Here is a 20,424-nt window from a genome sequence, read left to right as displayed (position 1 = left end):
ATATGAAAAACAATGATCATTCTTATTTGAGAATCAGTTTACCAAAAAAAAACCCAAAAACAAACGAAAAAAAAAAACTTTTGCAAAAAACCCCAGGATTCTTGGTTTGCATGTATTGCAATACATATTTATGCTGGCCAACTACATCTACGTGTCTCTCTCTGGCAAGGTTCTACTCCATTGTGCAAAATGCCAAATACATGTGTACAGCGTGCTTTAATGGCCATGTTGTGCCAATATGCGGTAGCCAGACGCAGCTGGAGGAGAGCTACAGACTGAAATAGACCTGAAGAAATGTCTGTGCTCAAATCCAAATAGCTTACAAATATATAACATATCAGTGCAATCTTGCAAGATTTGTAATCATCCATTTTTTTGGAGAATGTCATTAGATCAAGTAACATCACTCTCGCTTAGGTGAGCCCACTGTTCTCCAGCAATCTGTGTTAGGGGTTGGGACTGCTAAGCGCACCTTGTGTTTTAGCACGGCTTTAATTCTTTAGGATGCCATGATATATTTATCACTTAAGATTTATGTAGTGTCATACAACCGTGGCTAGATCTTCATATATCCCTATGGAGAAGCCAGCAGGGGGCAAGTGACAACACTTTTTGTATAGACCCTTTAAGCATTACACAAAGTTGGTAACCAACTTGCCTGAAGGAAGGGAGGGGTGGGGGATCCTTCTTTACTAATGTCTTACGCTGACCTTACAATTTTGGCTGGTTCCTAAAGAACTGGCTGAAATTCGAGCCATGGATGGCCCTGATGTCAACCTCCTGCCTGGAATCCTGCGATCTGAAAATTGAAGAGGCCAGGCAGAAAATTGTTGACAGCTGCACCCAATCATGCCAGAAGTCAATACAATAGCCAGCATGGCAGATTCCTCCATCCATGCTGTTTAGTGTGGAAGAAGGGAATCAATAGATTTCTCTCATTCAGCCCATGGGGTGAACGTGAGACATTTTACAGTGTATGGCCAGCTTAAGAGACTTAAAAGACCAGCAGATGCTGTAATCTGCCAAAACTATATGATCAGTTTTGAATGCACTTACTAAAGTACTGAAAGGGCGTGTATATTTCTCCCTCTCTAAATAGCACTGCTAAAGCCTCTTACACATCTACTATATATTTACAAAAATAGTTTATTATATAAGGTTGTAAAAGGGAAGGTACTTGGGACCATGTTTTTGTGGTTGCACAGCCGGGACACCTGGAAAAGTTTAAACTGTAGTAAAAGAAGTAGACATGGCCACATAGTTTCCACCTGGTTCCACCATGTAAAATCGTTTTACTGCACTGTGTAATATGTCCCAAAGGCTGCAGACATAATGATGACTATTTCCCCAGAAATTATTTTTATTTATTTTATTACAGGTACTTCTATAGCGCTGTCAATTTACGCAGCGCTTTACATATATATTGTACATTCACATCAGTCCCTAACCCTCAAGGGGAGTAAAATCTAAGGTCCCTAACTTGCATTCCTACATACATATACTAGGGCCAATTTAGACAGGATCCAATTACCCTACCAGCATGTCTTTGGAGTGTGGGAGGAAACCAGAGTACCCGGAGGAAACCCATGCAGGCACAGGGAGAACATGCAAACTCCAAGCAGGGGGTGATGTGGTTGGGATTTGAACCAAAGACCCTAGTACTGCCAGGTGGAAGTGCTAACCATTTAGCCACTGTGCTGCTTTAAATATACTGTACATCCCACTCAGGACAGCCAAACAAAAGGCATCTGTCACTCCAATGCAAGGTGTGTTTATTAATTCACCACAGTATAGAATTTGTACCAGTTCATCAGCGTAATACAAGTCACTGCAGCTGAAAGGGATTTGGTGTGCCTTTAATAATTTAGCATGTGTTACTCTGTTCATACAAGACGTTTTTTACAGTCACTTAATTGTGCAATTGCCATTTGACCCAAATTTCCAGGGATGATTCTATATGACAGAAGCAAAATGTAATTCAGTGAAAAACTCAAGTGCATCCCTTTCATTTACCAAGGAGGAATGTCTTGAAGACCTAGCAAAGATCTTGCCCATACAGATTTTTCATTCAGGGAAAACACTTTCATGGTAAATAGACTGTACCACCATTGAGCTTACAAGTTTAATGATTCCTCCTTTCTGGCTCCTGTCTGAATGTGGCAAAATGTATCACTTGGTACTTGAATTACCTCTCCCATTATGCACATTCTTTGCTAGATTTAAAGTGAAACTAAAACTAAATTTTGTGGTTCCGATTTTGGACCGAGTAGAAAAGGGTTACAAATCCATCTGGCTTCCCTTCTCATTTCTTTTTGTATCTACAAGACAGGAAGTGATGAAATCTTTCCAAAGTTAGACAGTTGCCACTAGAACATATGTCTCCACTAGAAGATTTCCCCTCTACTCCTCCTTTGGTGGCTATTCCCTCACTTTCAGGACCAGTGACAATGGTCACTAGGACTAATAGAGTGAATCTCTTCAGGTCCAATTTTCTTCAGACTGCACACACGGGTGATATTTACTATAGCAATCATCCCCCATGATCACCCCAAGATTAATCAACAGTGACTGCTACACACATGCAACAATGGAGTGTAGCATGTAGTAGTGATTACAGTAGCATGTCGCTTACATTTGGGTGATTAATCACTACTACATCCACCTGCATCTGTCAAATCAAATCGATAGTGATTACTGGTGGAGTGTTCATGGGGATGATCGCTATCGCAAAAATCTTCCAACCTCAGTTATTTCTGATGTATATGCATGGTTAGCCTTCAGCAAGTCAGGATTTCTCATGTAGGTTTGTAGAACAGGGGACAATGGTGCAGCTTCCATGGCTAGCCAGCTCTGATTCTACCTTTTTATATATAATTTACCAATATAAATGCATTCCTTACATAAAAGTGGAACTTCAGTGGCACAGAGATGCCTTTCTACAGTGCGCAATGGACGATGGAATGGGAACAGGGCAGGGCTGAATATTAAAATAAAATTTCAAATAGACACAGAGGAGGGGTGGCAGGCATCTTGTGGTATCTGCTCTTATGCTGGATCTATTGAACAAGTTGACAGGTTCACTTTAACTGCAGTGTTTACCATACAAAAAGTCAATGGAGAGTGAAAGTATACATCTACAGTGGGGCAAAAAAGTATTTAGTCAGCCACCAATTGTGCAAGTTCTCCCACTTAAAAAGATGAGAGGCGCCTGTAATTGTCATCATAGGTAGACCTCAACTATGAGAGACAAAATGAGAAAACAAATCCAGACAATCACATTGGCTGATTTGGAAAGACTTTATTTGCAAATTATGGTGGAAAATAAGTATTTGGTCACCTACAAACAAGATTTCTGGCTCTCACAGACCTGTACCTTCTTCTTTAAGAGGCTCCTCTGTCCTGCACTCATTACCTGTATCAATGGCACCTGTTTGAACTTGTTATCAGTATAAAAGACACCTGTCCACAACCTCAAACAGTCACACTCCAAACTCCACTATGGTGAAGACCAAAGAGCTGTCGAAGGACACCAGAAACAAAATTGTAGACCTGCACCAGGCTGGGAAGACTGAATCTGCAATAGGCAAGCAGCTTGGTGTGAACAAATCAACTGTGAGAGCAATAATTAGAAAAGGGAAGACATACAAGACCACTGATAATCTCCCTCGATCTAGGGCTCCACGCAAGATCTCACCCCGTGGGGTCAAAATGATCACAAGAACGATGAGCAAAAATCCCAGGACCTCACGGGGGGGGGGGATCTAGTGAATGACCTGCAGAAAGCTGTGACCAACGTAACAAAGGCTACTATCAATAACACACTACGCTGCCAGGGACTCAGATCCTGCAGTGCCAGACGTGTCCCCCTGCTTAAGCCAGTACATGTCCGGGCCCGTCTGAAGTTTGCTAGAGAGTATTTGGATGATCCAGAAGAGGATTGGGAGAATGTCATATGGTCAGATGAAACCAAAATAGAACTGTTTGGTAGAAACACAACTCGTCCTGTTTGGAGGAGAGAGAATGCTGAGTTGCATCCAAAGAACACCATGCCTACTGTGAAGCATGGGGGTGGCAACATCATGCTTTGGGGCTGTTTCTCTGCAAAGGGACCAGGACGACTGATCCATGTACAGGACAGAATGAATGGGGCTATGTATCGTGAGATTTTGAGTGCAAACCTCCTTCCATCAGCAAGGGCATTGAAGATGAAACGTGGCTGGGTCTTCCAACAAGACAATGATCCCAAACATACCGCCCGGGCAACGAAGGAGTGGCTTCGTAAGAAGCATTTCAAGGTCCTGGAGTGGCCTAGCCAGTCTCCAGATCTCAACCCCATAGAAAACCTTTGGAGGGAGTTGAAAGTCCGTGTTGCCCAGCGACAGCCCCAAAACATCACTGCTCTAGAGGAGATCTGCATGGAGGAATGGGCCAACATACCAGCAACAGTGTGTGCCAACCTTGTGAAGACTTACAGGAAACGTTTGACCTCTGTCATTGCCAACAAAGGATATATAACAAAGTATTGAGATGAACTTTTGATATTGACCAAATACTTATTTTCCATCATAATTTGCAAATAAATTCTTTCCAAATCAGCCAATGTGATTGTCTGGATTTTTTTTTCTCATTTTGTCTCTCATAGTTGAGGTCTACCTATGATGCCAATTACAGGCCTCTCTCATCTTTTTAAGTGGGAGAACTTGCACAATTGGTGGCTGACTAAATACTTTTTTGCCCCACTGTATATAAGGAATACAGAAGTGCAAGCCTGTAAGAAAGCTTTTAGCACAAGCCAACAGAAAATGTCCTATATACTTACGGTTCAAGACTAACTGGTGTGGCATCTCCCATTGCTGTGAGAAGGGGTGGCATGTCTTCTCCACTAGCTGTAAGAAAAATACAGAATTGGGCAACCATCTCAAGAGATTGTCATCAAAGCCTTACTTCAACTACCTTTGCATAGATGGACATATCATTATATTGCCCCCCAAAACTTTAGAATCACCATATCCTTGGGATCAGTCAGCCGGCAGTAGTCTATACCGTGTGCTGTTCAATTTACACAATTATTCATCTTACTTGTTAGTTTCCTCATAGGACAACTGATTCTTTACACAAATACTTTGAAAAAGCAATAAATGACTTGTGAAAGAAAATGACAGTAATTAGAACTCAGATCCATGATATCAATATGCACATTTTCAAGGGATGACTGTTCTAGCAAAACTATCAGAGGCGAGCATCATACATTTGTGAAAATATACGCCAAAAGGTTAGCCGCAGCAGGCTTCGCTTTCACTGATTTAATAAGTCTCAGATGACTTGACTGCATACGTTTCATCTGTATAAGTGTTTGTGACAACAGTCTTTTTTAAGATCAGAATTGCTTCTTTCTTTATACAAGTCTATAGCAACGCCTAGGAAGCCTAAAGCAGAATAGAAAGACGAATGGTAGGTCAAATGCACCTGAAATTATTTCTGGAGAAGCCACGTACTGACCTCTCTTTGCCCAGCTGATGTTCACGCAATATAGCTTAATCAGAGATCACCTTAGCCTGTGATTGGGTAGTAAAGGGGTAGCAACACACTGGTGAGGTTAGCCCTCTCTTCTCTCCCATCAGCCAGCACCTTGTGTACTGTGCAGCGTTGTAAAATCTGAATGGCTAACACAGTTGCCCTTTCTTCCCCCAATCTGAAGCCTGTTGTGCTGAGAACTAAAGAAGACTATTAATATAAAGACTGTTTAAGATACAATTAAGAATTGTAGGTAATAGAAAACTTGATGAAACAGGGATATTCTATATCACCCTACACCTCTACTTTATTTTGTGGATAGGAAAAATGACTAGCATCCTATACTTTTACCTTTAAAAGAGAAAATGCATTTATTGTATGCAGTATACATGATGAAAGAAAAGATAAATACAAAAGAGAACACTTACTGGATCTCAGCAGAGTTCTTGTACTACTCTTTGGAGTGATTGGTGGGGGCATTGAATGTGAGCTGGCTGACATGATGGCATTGAAATAAAGTCCAGACCCTTCCCGTACTGGGCTGAGGATAGGGGGTGGTGTGTAAGGGGGCAGCTCAAAGTTTTTGTCGCTCAAGTGCTCTGGCATTCGTACGGGAGAGCGCAGGTGACTTTGATATGAGGTAATGTTAGTATACACAGGGACAACGAAAGTTCCGGGCTTTGGAGGGATGAAGAGCGGTTCAGGCCTTGGACGCTGTTTGGGTTTCCGAGACACAGTCTCCCCTTCCAAAGATACAGAGGTTTCATTGGGCTGCAGAGAAAGAACAGAAAAAAAAACAATTAGCTACATGTAACAAAATAAAAATTGCCGCTAGATTCAGCAAATAAACATATTAGCACTTAGCTAAGCATTTAATAGGGTTGCTTGTACTACACGTATATTGTAGTAAGTGTAGCAACTATAGCAGATGCTGAAGCCCAAATCTGCAATATGGTGACTCTCATACATGCCTAAAAAGGCTAGTCTTACTAAATTGTTAATTGCTCAGTGTCTTTTCCCATGGACTTTCCAACAACAAGCAATTCATAGATAAAAACAATTAACTGGAGGGCTTTGATGTCAGGTTTGGGTTGACCCAACAGATGCCCTTTTCCATGTGTTACCTAAAGGGAGAGCTGAGGCTGCAGCTTCTTGTTACACAGAACTGATCAGGTGGCAGACCTTTCCTCCAAGCCTTAACAAATATACTATCTCAAATGCACAAGTGGGTAAGCAGCTATAGATTTATATACATGTATAGTAACCACAGAATTCCACTGCACTGATCTCCTTACTGACAGTTGAGGACAGTACAGGATTGCCTGAATATTTCCTGTCCTTAGATACTGGTACACTTGTTTGTTGACAGCCCCCTGAACTGCAGATAGTATCCATTATAGGCAATAAAGGTCACATTCATTTGTTGCATTAAATTATAGTTCAGTGCATTTTTTTTTTTTTTTTTTGCTTTTGTTTGTTTCATGTTTTGTGCACTTTTGGAAATGTGTGTAACATTATTGTTCATTGTAATGCACTATATAAACAATTCACATGTTTGGTGCGCTTAAGGTCACATCTCTATCCAAAAAGAAAAACAAACAAAATCTTTGGATTTACATATAATTTGAACCATCACTAGATATATTCACACAGGAAGAGGATCGCCTCAAGAAAACTGGGATTTCACTTAGATGCATGTGCATCTACCTCTTGCATGTCGAAATATGTCAGCAGCCCTGCATGGAAGATGGCTTAATCACCTGTTGGTATAAGCCCTAACGTGGTTTTTTTTCAATTTCCTCTCCTGAAATTGTAAACATGTGACCATAAGTGCACCAAACATGTGAATTGTTTATTTAGTGCATTACAATGAACAATAATGTTACACACATTTCCAAAAGTGCACAAAATATGCAGCAAACAGAAGCAAAAAAAAAAAAATGTACTGAACTATAATATAATGTGACCTTTATTGCCTATAATGGATACTATCTGCAGTTCAGGGGGCTGTCAACAAACAAGTGTACCAGCATTTAAGGACAGGAACTATTCAGGATTTCCTGTACTGTCCTCAACTGTCAGTAAGGAGATCGATGCAGTGGAATTCTGTGGTTAATATACATGTATATGATCCCAGGACAAAATGGTGTATGACTAAGGGGGAAAGGATGTTTATGGACAGACTTCAATGTCTAATGCTTCACTGGCCATTCACTGTAAGATTTCTCCTGTTCAGCCCGCAGATGGAGGAATCTCCCTTGGCGGCCATTGTATTCTGAGAGCTAGCACTCACAGCTGTCAGAATATTAAAGCAGTGCCTGCATCTGATTGGGTGCAGCTTCTGCACAGCTGTCAGAATATTAAAGCAGTGCCTGCATCTGATTGGGTGCAGCTTCTGCACAGCTGACAGATTTTGATTTGGCTGCTTTGATTGTCAGATTGAAGATTGTTGGATGAGAGGGTTGACGAGGCAATTTCAGTCGATTCATCAGGAATCAGACGAAAAAAGAATCTGTGTATCACCAGCTTTTCCCAACTTTAAAGTTCAGCTAAAGGCAAATTTTTTTTTTAGTTTTAGATGGAGTGGAGATGGATTAGGCCCCGTCAGGTTTTTATTGCTGTCCGTGTTCCTGTTAGGGAGATTCATGCTAATTGTCCTGTTTACCATTATTGGTGAAAGAAAACCCCAAATTGTGGGTTGTCCCCAGAAAAGTAAAAAAGTGGGGAAATCTTCCAATGGGGACATTAGTTCTGGTGACCTGGGGGTCCCCAAGGAATTCCCTTCATTTGTAGGGATTTCCTTTCACTTTCTGTTTTGGCCATCTCCACAATTGAACACAGATGGCGGGGGAAAAAAAAAAAAAAAACCTGACAGGGGTTCTAACCATCCCTTAATCCATCCAAAATGGAAAAAAAAATGCTTGCCTTAAGTTCTACTTTAAGTCATACATCAGACTACATTTCTGTCCTAAATCCCAACTTGAAGAACTTAAAACCAAACACAGCTTTATGTGAAATTCGATGGAGGTGAACAGTCTCACCTTTACTACAGGTTCTGGAATGGTTGTCTGACCAGCCCTGTGTCGTGTGACTATGACTGACTGCATGGAGGGCTCCCTTTCTGAAGCTGCTGTCCTCTGCATCCTTTCTTCATCTCTAAGCTCCCGTACAGGTTCTATTTTCACGGGTACCGAAACTGGCATGACAAGAGGTCTCAGCTCTCCTTCCCCTCTAGGCTTCTTAGGAGACGGCACACCAACAATGTCTGTGCTAGCCTTTGAGTTTTCATTCTCCTTATTCTTTGATGCATCTCCAGCCTGAAAAAAACAAAAACATGAAAAAGGTGAGTACAACAGAGGCCATAACTGACTGGGAGACAAGTTACTTCAGCTGGATCATTATCAGTGCTGGTCTGGAAGAGGATAATGGGAACCCTTTCTTCACCAAAATTGTATCTAAATAAGGGACGTTTGCTGCTATGATGTCAGTGATGCTCAGGTCATGTTGCTGGACATAATGCACCACTTATCGCTATTGATAAAATACATCTAAAATAAGTTTTATTACTTGCAAATGGTATTGCTGCCAAATCGTGGAAAATGAGCCGCAGAGCTATACTCAAAGGTAAAGTAGCATTAATAGTCAACACAGGCTAATAGAGGGGCTGAAATACTTACCTTTGCTCCAGGCTCTGTTCATTACTGGCAACATGTAAAGGCCTAAAGCACTTGTTCACATGATCGCTGCACATGAACTGCCACTTCAGCAACTCTGATCCTCTACTTTATCACAGGCCAGAAGGCCAAGGGCTCAGGCTTCCTCATACGTGGGCAATCCCCAAGGATGCATGGATCAGCACTGATAAAAAGCAGTTTCTGGATACAAGGTCGTACTTATTTTCAGTTCTACTTCACCAGACTGTTGCAACTCTGATGTGTGCTTTTGTGTAGGGCCCTTTCACACGGGCATTTTGTTTCTTTCATCAGTTGTCGTGTTTAAAAGAACAAACAAACAAAAAAAAACGGATTCAGTTTACATCAGTATTAGTTTCCATGCACACGGGGTGTTTTGAGAACGCTGGTAATGTTAGCTGTGTAAAGTCACGTTAAAAACATGAGTTTTCAGGTTTTTTAGCGCTTTTGCACGATTAGGGGCGTTTTCCCACATTTGCGTTTAACGTTTTTTTTTTTACCATAAAAAAATAATTTTTTTGGTCATAAAAAGTCCAAAAATGCCGGTTTGCGGTCTTTTACCGCGTTTTTTAGCTGTAAAAAATGCTCTAATGCTGAAAAACTCCTCTAGAAACCCACTAGTCCTGGGTTTTTTTTCCAGCAAAAAAATGTTGCTTATAGTCTGTGTGTGCATGGGCACATAGGATAACATGCTGGGGGGGTTTACTAGTTGTAGGTAAAAAAACGTCAAAAGCCAAAAATAGCAGCTGCAAAAACGTCCAGTGTGCATGAGAACTCACATCCGCAACCAATGAAAAAACGGATGCAGACCGTTTGTTTCCATCCGTTTTTCATCCATTCTGTTTTTTTAACTAAAGAAAAAATAGGGCTTTGATCAGTTTAAAAAAACAGATGTTGACGGATGTGGATGTAAACGGATGTAAATGAATGATCATCCTTTTACATCAGTTTTTCCATAGAGATGCATTGAGATCTGTTTATTATCTGTTAACAGATGGATATAAAAACAGACAAAGGGAACGCCCGTGTGAAAGGGGCCATACTGTCCCGGTTACCACCTACATATGGCGCACCATGTTTGAAAACCTTGTCTCCCTTTTTCTATATTCCTTTAAATATTGATAATAAATCAACATGATTGGTAAGAACTCCTTCATATAACAGAACATTTCAAGCTGCCAGATAGAGTTGAGCTGAAAACAGATGGACCAAAATTTGGCCAGTTCAGCAGGGACCAGACAAACTGTAATCCATGTGTGGTCATCCCTGTTCACTAGAAGTTTCATCATTAGATCAGCTTCTGTCAAATGGGCATGTTGGAAAACCTTTGTCAATCAATGGCTGCATCCGCTGATCAGAGTACCACCGTCAGAATACAATGTCCCAGAAGAGAGAGGGAATTCCTCCATCTACCTCACTTGTGTGGATGGAGGAAATCATCTATGGCCAGATTTAGTCAAAGTATCAGGTAGGGTTGGTTTTAAAGTAAGAGATAACAAAAACGTGTGTTTGTGCGTGTGTGTGTACACGTGTGTTTGTGTTTGTGCGTGTGTGTGTACACGTGTGTTTGTGTGTGTGTGTGTGTGTACACGTGTTTGTGCGTGTGTGTGTGTGTACACGTGTGTTTGTGCGTGTGTGTTTCACTGTATATCTAATTTGCTTAAAGGCTGAGTTCACCCATATTTGGGGTGGAATATGTGATATGTTCCAGCTTCAACAGCCAGTTTCCCTGCTCCCCCCTCCCCCCCCCCCCCCCCCCCCGGTGTGACAGTGGTCACAGGATTTTCCCCCTGCACCTGCTGTCACAATTTAAAAAGAGTGCGGCCATGCCAGGTTCCGCCTACACAGCTGCATCATTTCAGTTTCCTGTGAATGAATGAACTACAACTACCATCAGCCACCGCAGCTGACAGCTTGTAGTTCTGAATGAACTGTGTGGGTGCTGCTGAGCGGTCTTGCAGTTCATTCACAAACCCTGTAGCTATTAAACAGACACCCCGCATGAAGGTACGGACAGAAAGTTGTAGGGCTTGTCCGCAGAAGTCTGACATTGCACACCTGATCCACTCATTACGGGTGTAATGCTTTCCAAGCCTCTGCAGAAAAAAACAAATGCACATTTTTTTTCTTCAAAAATATGTACATTTATTTATTTTTTTTGGTAAAGTGAACTTATCCTTTTATATACATAATTTTGTCACGTTTGCATGGTTATTATTGTTGTTAAATGGTTCTAGCGAAAAAAGTTGTCAATTTTTTTTTTTCATGTTCAATGCATAGTTACTACCTGTCCGAGTGATCACAGTGCTCCCCCTAACAATGCCATCATTTATTTTTCTTCTCAAAAGGACAGAGTTCTCCATATCCAGGCTCAGCACCTACTTCTTGGACTGGGATGCTGGCCATGAGATGACCTACAACCTGGGGCCTGTAGATTTTTTTGGCTATGACACAGATCAGCCTTAGCTACTGCTTCTCACCATGCAATTTGCCGCAAAGTAGCACTGGAGTCTGATGATTGGGAGAGAGGAGAATGAGGAAATGCTTCTTGCAGCTTGCATCGCACTGCTGACAATCTAAATCTCAGCAGAGTCGCTGGACAGGAGTTTAAGAGTAGTTATAGACTCAAATGTATTTATTTTATTAACCTCGTTATCTTCTCCATTAACCTAGGTTCACACTGTAGAAAAACATGCTGCTCTGTAAAGACGCACAGGGATGCCATTCTTTCTTAATGGCACCCCCAAGCATTTAAACCTGCAGCACATTTGCAGGTGCAGGAATTACAGGGAAATCGCATGGTGCAAAAGCAATTTCCCTGTGGCTGCATTTTGAAAAAGGCACAGGCACCTTTTTTGTGGGAAACGCAGACTCAGCAGCAAATTCAAATGAATGGGCTGTCGTGCTGCAAACCCGCTCAAGTGTGAACCTAGCCTTAAGGTACAATACCTTTCAATAGCAGCTCCCTCCAGCATCCCCCTTAAAGTGATTCTAAAGGCTTTTTTTTTTTTTTTTAAATAACAAACATATCTATACAGAGCAGTCTGGATCCTCCTCTTCTCGGGTCCCCCGCAGGCACTTCTGGTCCCTCCCTCCTGTTGGGTGCCCCCACAGCAAGCAGCTTGCTATGGGGGAACCCACTGCTCCGTGTATCCATTTACACTCAGCCCCGCCCCTCTCTCCTCATTGGCTCACTGGCTGTGATTAAATTGCAGTGGGAGCAATGGCATCTACTTCTGTCTCAGCCAATAAGGAGAGGGAGTTCTGGGATAGCTGAGACTCTACTGCACGTCACTGAATTAAGCGGGGGCTTAGGTGAGTAATAGGAGGAGCTGCTGCATGAAGGTAAAAAACTTTGAGCCTTTAGAACCACTTTAACTTCTTGACGCCAAGCGCACGCAAATATGCGGCCTCTCGGCGTCTGGGCCTTGACGCCGAGCAGCCGCATATTTGTGTGCACTTAGAAAATACATTTGTGCTGAGAGCTCGCGCCCTGCGCACTCCCAGCATATATGTCCGTGACTCACAGAAAGGTCTCGATCTCCCTTTTCGATTGGGACCTTTTCCAATCATGTGACCGCCATGACGGCGAATCACGGTGGTCACATGACCCTAAACCCTGCCCACCTCCCGGCTACTGAAACTCTTAAAGGGCTGGGAGGCGCCAGTGCCAAGAGGTTAAAATACCTGAATATTCCCTTGATTCAGCAGTGTTCCATATGCAGCAGCTTTTCTCCCATCTTCCTTGTCTCACAGGCTTTGCTGTTAGCAGTGGGAACCATAGGCTCCCGCTGATGTCAGTGAAATCCTGTGAGGAGAGAGCAGGAGGCGTGGCCTAGCCACTGTGTGTGTCTATGTGTGCACACAGCCTGGCTCGGGAGTGCTCCTGCATGGGTGCTCCCCAGCACACAGCTTGCCAAGAAGCATTCCACATGGAAGGAGTAGCTAAGAATAAAGCAAATTGTGTAATAGGAATTCATTCATGCAGACTTCCAAAGTTACTGAAAGGTCTACTTCAAGCTGATGAAATCCTTTCATGTGCAGCCGATTCACTTTGGGCTTGTTAGCACTTGCGTTAGCCATCTAAAGGGCAATCCACAGTAGATTGCTTTCCAGAGGGCACTGAACAGGCAGTGAGGAGGTTTCCCCATCTCAATCTCTAAAAGCCTACACCACCACACCACAACTGTGTGCACTGCAATGCAATGTAAAGCATCATGACGGTAGCATGTGTTAATCCCTGTTTGGCTGACTTTGCAGCTCCGGGAGGTGGTTAAAACACGGCTCAGCCGTCTGTTTTTATTGGCCCCCCCCTCAAAGTTTCCCTAAATTCTATCTTGAAGACATGAACCAATCAAGCAAGCTCCTTATTGTAAATGAATAGCCAGGAAATCAGAATTGTTTCAGATAAAAGTGTGACTACATAGCTGTGTAAACAGAGGGCGATGACTTTCTCAGATACTTTGTTCGTATTTCTCTCTGGGCTGAGGCCAGAAACATGTGAAAACGCATCTCCTTCACGTGCTCCTTATTACCCCTGAGTTTCATCGCTGCATCTATTTATATCCTTCTAGAAATGTAGTGTCGCTCTCACATGGGAAGACAGCAAGCAGTGTAATGACAGCAACGTAACAGCAAAGCCTCGGCTCTGCCAGATTACATGGACATGAGACGCCGAGCTATTTAGGACCAGCAAGCAGCGGCGAGTGACCATGGCCACTAACAGTGCCAACAAATGGAGCCTGTTCACTCAGCTTCCTCTCCTCACAAACGTTTAAAGCGTATCCAGAAACAAAAGCTTTTTTATTCCTTCTAGATAGAGCATGGAACGGTTTACATGTGCCACGTGTTGTTTGTAAGTGTCCTATTGAGGGAATTTCACAGATCAAACAGGAAATGAGAAGAAATCTCTCCAAGGTTTGAGGAAATCCCTCAGATTGCGGTCACTGAAACAAGTGTCTTCAATGAAAACGTTTGTTCCTTTTGGTCTTAGAGCCAGTTTGTATTTCTACGACTGTACATAAGAAACAAAAATAGGACACACGGGCCTAGTGCATTACCTTTAAAAATGAGATTCATTTATAACTTGTTAAAATACTCACAAGAGAAATCAAATCAAATGGAAAGCATGTCACAAAGGATGCAATGTGGTCCAAAAACCCCTGAAGGTGGTCTGGTGGGGGACTGTAGACCTCTGGATAGCTGGTGGCTGATGGGTTTCAAGGTTATATCTCTTCGTCAGGGCCACTGAGGAAGAGGTACAACCTCGAAATGCATCAGCCACCAGCTATCCAGAGGTCTACAGTCCCCCACCAGACCACCTTCAGGGGTTTTTGGACCACATTGCATCCTTTGTGACATGCTTTCCATTTGATTTGATTTCTCTTGTGAGTATTTTAACAAGTTATAAATGAATCTCATTTTTAAAGGTAATGCACGAAGCCCTTGCGCCCTCTTTTTGTTTCTTCTATACAGTTCTCTTTGGATTTCCTTGGTCCATTGAGGGCAGCAAGGCTTGCATTCCTTTCTTACTCATGTGGGGATATTGACATTGTGGAGTCCACTGTCCAGTGCAGGAGTACATGCATTCGGTTGCTTTATTCTTCTTTCCTGTATTTCTATGATGCAGGACTGTGTTTGTTTTCAATGCATGGCCACAGTACATCATAGTTACATAGTTAGTCTGCCTGACAAAAAGACAAAAGTCCATCCAGTTCAACCATTAAAAAAAAAAAAAAAAAAAAAAAAAAAAAAGTTATAATCCTACACCCACAGTTGATTCAGAGGAAGGCAAAAAAAACCCAGCAAAAATGATCCAATTTGCTCCTGCTGGGAAAAAAATTCCTTCCTGATCCTCCGAGACATGTTATGTTCTACCAGGCGTACGGAGGTACCATTCATCATTATTGGCAAATGCACTAGCCAAGGAACATGAGCTAAACTGCACCACAGTGCATGGTGTGATGTGATATTAAAAAAAAAGAAAAAAAAGAAAAGTGCTTGCACTTCTTTTGTGCAATTTGTGAGTGTAGGGCATTCCATTAAATTAAATAGGTTGCCCTAATTGTAATGTACCTAAGTACGCACAAAAGGCACACATACCATTCAACATGAACAGGTGTGAACATGGTCTGAAAATGAAAGAAAAGCCTAAGTCTAACTTGGGTGACCTCACAGCTCCCGAAATACACAGTTTTGTGCCAAGTGCTTCCTGGGCCAAAGCTGCTGGGTCATGAGACTAGGCCAGAGCAGGATAAAAAAAAAAAGGAAGTACGTACATCTGTTTTTTTTTTTTTTTTTTTTATACAGGTTAGACTAGGGGTGGGGTTGAACATTTTTTAACAATAGCGAGATTTAGGCTTTTCTTTCATTTTAAGGACGTGGCCCTGGAAATGGCTAACTGGATCCTACCGTTTCAATGTTTTATATACAATGTGTTCACATGTAAAAAATATAAAAATTAACTCCAGCACAAACTTTTTGGCAGAGGGGGAAAGTATTAACTTTCTTTTGTATGTTTTTTGCAGTCTGGGACATCCCCTCATTTGCTGTCCAGATGACAACTATCACCATAACGGAGGGAATCTCTTTATCAAGCGTTCAGACAGCAATAAAAATATGATCCCCGACGAAGCCACGTGGGTTGGCGTAATGTGTGGGGTGGAGCTTAGTGACGTCACTTTCGGTCACGGAGATACAGACTGGAAGTTCGGAGTTTCATGCGGATACGCATTTTATACCATGCTACTTTGTGAATGCAAACTTTGTTATTCATAATATACATTAAATGGTTTTACACAATTGGAGGCTGTTCCTTATAAGCCGAGGCTGAGTGGAGAGGAGGTCCCTGTGGGTGATCATTATTACCATTCCTGATATTATACAGTACAAGTCCTTTTCTGCCATCTGCCATGCATGGAATGATCATGCTTGATAGACCTATGCTGCTATATAAGTCCACAACCTGAGCTGAGCGGCCATCCTATTTCAGGTGGAGGGGCACTGAATTAATTTTGGTGTGGAGCACTACCAGTGGAAGCACAAGAATGTATGGCTTTTGGGCTGATTGAGCACTGCAAGACGCTTTGATGATAGGTTATATTTTTTTGCACGATTGGGCACAGTTTATTTGATATATTTTTGAATCATCATTATATGTCCAAATGTTATGAGTAATGCAAAAATAAAAATATCACATTGGGTTTCCAGCTTTCCCTGCTCTATTAAAAAAGTGTTTATATTGCTGAAAGTGTATGCGGAAGCGTGGTGACGTCATTTCTGGCATGGACGGCAGCCGCCATCTTGCTACACCCATGCAAGTACACCCTGTGTTTCTTGCTGTTTTTATGCTTGTGGGTCTGCAGACCCTTTATTCATTGTGTAAGTTGGGTTTTGGCTTGTGTTGTCCTAATACATTTTAAAGCTTACTGCACTATGGGAGTCCTTGTTTTCTACTTCTTTATGGGGATCGCCTGAGAGGTTGTTTGGCTGACTATCGTCAGGACGGGGATAACACCACTATTGGTACGGTTCCTGGATTGTTGGCAAGGGTACAAATGTGCCTAAGATCACTCCGCTGAAGGCTACTCTTAAGTGTGTTGACTCTTAAGGGTCGCAGCGTGGAAGTGAGTGTGCATGCTAGCCGGTGGTGGATTCATGTGTTGGAATGATCACCAGATGAGGTCACTGATTGAATGAACACTGATTTGCATTTTGGACTGAACACGGAGTTCGTTTTGGACTGTGCACTATTGGTTTTGTTCAACTTTTTGGCACATTTGATCCTTATGTCATCTGTTTCGATACGTTTAATATTGTGATATTTGTTTATTCACTCACTTTTTTTTTTATTGTACTCACTTCAATATTTATCACGTTTCGTTTCATGTCATTGTGTATTTGTTCCCTGATGATTTCATTGTATTTAGGATCACGTGTATGATTATTATATATTTTATTTTTTGTTTATTCACAAGAGTGACGTAGAGATTTTTATTCATCTTTTTGATCACATCCACCTCTCTTTTATATACCCCTGTTTTTCTAACCCACACTTTCTCATCCAGAGTTCCTCCGAAGGTCTCTGTGCACGTTCCCAACATAAAGACAGATTTTCAAATATGTAGGCCCACGGAAAAAAGCCCAGTCCAGCGGGGCCCCATATTTGCACACACTCGGTGAGAAGTGGTTAAGCTTGGGTGATATTGTAAGTACCAATAAATCTATATTGTAAATTTATACTGGAAAATTAATAAGAATTAAAAAAACAAAAAAAAAAAAAAAAAAGACTGTCCATTTATGCCAAGATCAGATCAGAGATACCTGGCAAATTGTCAAGCAGACTAGACTAGAAATTCAGTTTGTATCCTGGCATCTACAGGGTGTGAGTCTCTGTTACACTGTATGCCTGTCATAGGTTTTCACAAGTTGATATTTCAAGGAGGACCCTGTCCAACATAAACGCCCCCTGAAAATACCATAAAGACATGTTCACTGTTTCTAGAGCTTCATAGCTGTCCTCAACAGGCTGTAGGTGGTGCCATTCATTTGGTGCCGAGATGTTCCTTAGTTAGACAGACACGGGGAGATTTATTAAAACTGGAGCACTCAGAATCTGGTGCAGCTGTGATTGGTGGCCAATCAGCTTCTAACTTCAGCTTGATCAATTAAGCTTTGGCAATAAAATCTGGAAGTTGATTGGTTTCTATGCACAGCTTCACCAGATTTTGCGTGCTCCAGTTTTAGTAAATAACCTCCCCACAGGGCTTTAAAGCAGTAGTAAAATGCGACCTTGTTTAAAAAAAAACAAAAAAAACCCCAAAAAAACAAAAACATCCTGCAAGACAAAGGCACAACGTGCTAGTATGCATCGCATACTAACACATTATGTGAAACTGACCTTAAAACGAAGGCCAGAAGCGGCGAGCTGTCACCGGTAACAGGGGCTCCATCTGCACCCGGCCCTTCTTCTGGGTCCGCGGGCTCTGGCAACTTGAATGGCTGAGCCACTATGACGTGCGGGAGTCACTTTTTATGGCACACAGCTCTGAGGGAACAGCATGGGTATGCCATTCCTTCAGAGCACACGGGCTGGTGCTCCTTTACAAGTAAGTATCTCCTAAACGGTGCACATTAAGGAGATGTTTACAGTATATACAGGTAAGATGTTTTATAGGCTTACCTGAAGGTACAAGTAAAAAATAAAAAAAAAAAAAAAACGACTTTACTACCACTTTAAGATTCATGGTCAGTCCAAACAAGCGTGATATTTTAGTTATAGGTAGACTTGGTGGGCCAAGTCAGCTCCTGGATAAACAGACAGATTTATCTTGTGCCAAGAAGAAAGTCATGGGACACTGAAGGGATCACTGGGCTCCACATTTACTAGGAAGGATATCCACAAACTTGAAACCGACAGCCTTCATCTAGGACTGCCCCTTCCTAGGAGGCTTGTGGAGATCTTTCCTAATAAATATGGAGACCAGTGATCCCTTTGGTGTGTGGTGGCTTTCATCTTAGCATTCGATCTGTGAGTCGAGACGGCTCATATAACCCCCAGCATGCGGGTTTAAAATTGCAGTGAGGAGGAGTGGTTTGGAGTGGAGACTTTTTATGTTCAAACTGAAGATTTCCATGTCATAATTCCCAACATTACTCCTACCCACCTCAGAATATACGATTCCCATCCACCTTAATCTGATACAGCTCTTCCTGTTACATTACTCAAAATGAATAAAATAAACAAACAATGAAACAAGGAGAATGAAAACCTCTTATAAAGGCCACAGTAGGTGTGCAGACCCAGAAATGCAGATATCTTGTCAATAAAGTCCTCCCGTGATAAAAGAAACAGAAAGGTCATTTGACTCCAACACCTAGAGACGTCATTTATGACGAAGCGCGTTGGTGAAACCGGAGGTCGTGACGTCACTGCGCATGTGCGCTTTGCCGATGATTCTGGGTATTGTAGTAGTTTTGGATGCCATTTTACTTGCCATATCAATGTGAGTGTGTTTAACTGGGTTTGCACTACTGGGAGTTTGTTTACATTTCCATGATTGTGCCATGATGTTTGCAGGAGATGGAGAGCTCATTCTGATAACAATTGGGGAGTTCTGTGCAGCGTTCCATTGAGTCTTTCTTCAAGCGCAGTCTGACGTCTCACATGAGGGTCACATTTTGCTTGGAAAACAAAGGATGTAGGTGGTGGAGGACACTTGGTGCTACGCATGTTATGAATAATAAGTGAAGAGGATCATGGTGCTCTTATGTTCACTACTATTCACATCACGGTTTGTGATTTCTTTTGAACTGAGGACTATTTGTCACTTTGGTTGGGGCTTTGTGCTTCAACACTATTGTTTTGTTCTAAGCATGGCACTTACATAGAAGCAAAACTGAAATATCAGTTTTGGGTGAACCGACCCTTTAAAAAAAGCACTACTAAAAACACATCACTCATGTAACTTCGACTTAACCAGGTCTAATACAAATGGAATAAAGCAATTTTAAAGTTTGAACCAACACAAAAGGTAAAAAAAAAAAAAAAGTGCCCAATCCCCAATACAGGGACGTTAGCAGCTCCTTGTAAACTCAGATGATTGCAGGTAGAGAAGCATCCACCAAACATACACAGTAGGCACACTAGTGGTCGTGTCTTTCCATCTCCAAATCCATTTATCCATGCCATTTCCATTACTTCCACCCAGGGAATAAATCTCTAGAAAGTTTTAAAGGTCACTATATTTAGCATCATAGCAGAGGAAAGTGTTCAAAGTTTTTTTTTGAAATACAATAAACATGTCCCACAGCAGATCAGAATAGTAAGTTGTATGTCAGAAATAGGCAACTCATGGTAACAGGCAGCTTTCTGCAGCGTTCACTTATTAAAAAAAGATGTTGGCTGACTTGCAAATTGACGTAATTTACATGGAAAATAAATGTGGAAAGGTCTACTGAATTCGGGACAGAGCAATATATGACCATACATCACTTGCGGTTATTCTGCAGATCATAACCATTATAAAGTACATATAATGGAAAATACTAACAGATGGCATGTACATGAATGAACGAATCATACAGAAGCCCTTTGCTTGATAGGAGCAGAGTTGGAGCAAGAACTTAGAACACGTATTTGCTGATCTAAGTGAGGCTGAACAGCGGGAACGGGATGCTTTTAATGGGTTTCTGAGGTCAGAACTGCACTGAGCCAAAA

The 20,424-nt window shown here is 41.9% G+C and overlaps 1 protein-coding gene across 2 annotated transcripts in view; it reads right to left on the bottom strand.

Moving 5' to 3' along the window:
• Positions 1-20,424, bottom strand: part of MIDEAS (mitotic deacetylase associated SANT domain protein) — a 146,873-nt gene that overhangs the window by 23,771 nt on the left and 102,678 nt on the right. For both annotated transcript variants that reach the window (XM_089686892.1, XM_089686891.1), the window contains exons 3-5: positions 8,556-8,831; positions 5,943-6,285; positions 4,820-4,886 (exon numbers count right to left, since the gene is read on the bottom strand). In XM_089686892.1, coding sequence (XP_089543018.1) covers positions 4,820-4,886; positions 5,943-6,285; positions 8,556-8,831 — 686 coding nt within the window. The remainder of the gene's footprint in view (positions 1-4,819; positions 4,887-5,942; positions 6,286-8,555; positions 8,832-20,424) is intronic.

Source organism: Staurois parvus, unplaced genomic scaffold (assembly GCF_062004578.1).
Source record: "Staurois parvus isolate SC_StPar_1 unplaced genomic scaffold, SC_StPar_1.0 ptg000414l, whole genome shotgun sequence".
Taxonomy (NCBI): Eukaryota; Metazoa; Chordata; class Amphibia; order Anura; family Ranidae; genus Staurois; species Staurois parvus.
Note: the sequence above shows the minus strand (reverse complement) of the source record. Positions and strands in the feature narration are given on the sequence as shown.